Below are 1,234 nucleotides of genomic sequence, written 5' to 3'. Positions count from 1 at the left end.
CAGGAAATAAATTTAGAAAATAAAAACCAAAAATAAAAAAACATCTGAGAAGAAAGAAAAACCAAAGAGTAAAAAAAACTTCTAGAACCTTCCTTTCTTGAGAAGACCTTCTAGAACCTTCCTAAAACCGTAAAAAGAACCTTCCCGAAACCAGGAATCAGTTCTACTATTGAAACACCAGTGGGCCGGCCCGGAAATTTGTCGAGATGCCCCTCAGGGCCCACCATCTTGGATACAACAAAATCACCATAAATTCCAGGCCGACAAGACCAAAAATATTAGCCCATAAAATGGACCGGCAGGCGATTCCAAATCTCGACGCGGGAAAAGTCAACAGAAGAGGGAAGGAAGGGAAGCGCGCCCCCAAAAAATTTCCCGCGTTCCGTAGGTAGCGAGCTCCGCCCCGGATCTAGCCGTCGAGCGATGGCCTCGACGAGGGATCTCGCCATAGCGTCCATCTCCGCCGCCGCAGGCGCCGTAGCTGCCGCGGCCGCGGTTCTATACTCTTACACGGCAACCAACGCCAAGCCCCAGAAGCCGGCCCCGCCCCCGCCGTGCACCGAGCCACTCCCCGTCAACGGCTGCGCCGCCAGGCATCCGCCAGCGCAGGACCCCTTCAAAACCACGAAGAGGGAAGGGTTAGTCACATTTGCCGGGCCCTCTTTCACCACCCCTCGCCGCCTCGTGTATCTTGGTTGCCGCTCTTGCTAAGCTTGGGAGGATTTGTGCCCCTTTTTTTGGGTTCTTGTTTGTTGCAGGTTCATCTCATGGGACGACTACTTCATGGCGATTGCTTTCCTTTCAGCCGAGCGTTCCAAGGATCCTAACCGGCAGGTGAAGTGGATGTCTGTTTATGCCCGTTAAAATATCCTAAATTTGTGTTTGCGCTTAATCTGTTCGTAGAAATTCCTCAATGAAACTGGTAGTCTGCTACTGCGTGAGATAATGGAAATCCATGTCCGAACGTGGCAGGCCAGCCTTCTTTAGCCATTGCAATGAATAATTCATTTGCCATTAGGCAATTGGCTCTGTTTTCCCTTCCAAACCAGAGTTGACGCCAAACTCATGCCGGTGAACTGCAAGCTGGAAGCGACGGTGATGTGGTAGTGGAGCTGAAAGAGGAGACATAACTGGAGTGCTTAGGGTCGTGAGGTGGAGCCACCACGGGACTTTGGAGTTAGAACTGGGTCTGCTGCTTAGGTTGTGTGCTTGCAAGCGAGCATGTGTTGGTGTG

At 51.4% G+C, this 1,234-nt stretch overlaps 1 protein-coding gene across 1 annotated transcript in view; it reads left to right on the top strand.

The window, feature by feature from the left end:
* Positions 1-306: 306 nt before the first annotated feature.
* Positions 307-1,234, top strand: part of LOC119277097 (deoxycytidylate deaminase-like) — a 4,617-nt gene continuing 3,689 nt past the window's right edge. Inside the window, exons 1-2 of the mRNA XM_037558316.1 lie at positions 307-638; positions 759-834. Of these exons, the coding sequence (XP_037414213.1) occupies positions 424-638; positions 759-834 (291 nt within the window). The 5' untranslated portion in view covers positions 307-423. The remainder of the gene's footprint in view (positions 639-758; positions 835-1,234) is intronic.

The sequence above is a fragment of the Triticum dicoccoides genome, chromosome 3B (genome assembly GCF_002162155.2).
Source record: "Triticum dicoccoides isolate Atlit2015 ecotype Zavitan chromosome 3B, WEW_v2.0, whole genome shotgun sequence".
Classification (NCBI taxonomy): domain Eukaryota; kingdom Viridiplantae; phylum Streptophyta; class Magnoliopsida; order Poales; family Poaceae; genus Triticum; species Triticum dicoccoides.
Note: the sequence above shows the minus strand (reverse complement) of the source record. Positions and strands in the feature narration are given on the sequence as shown.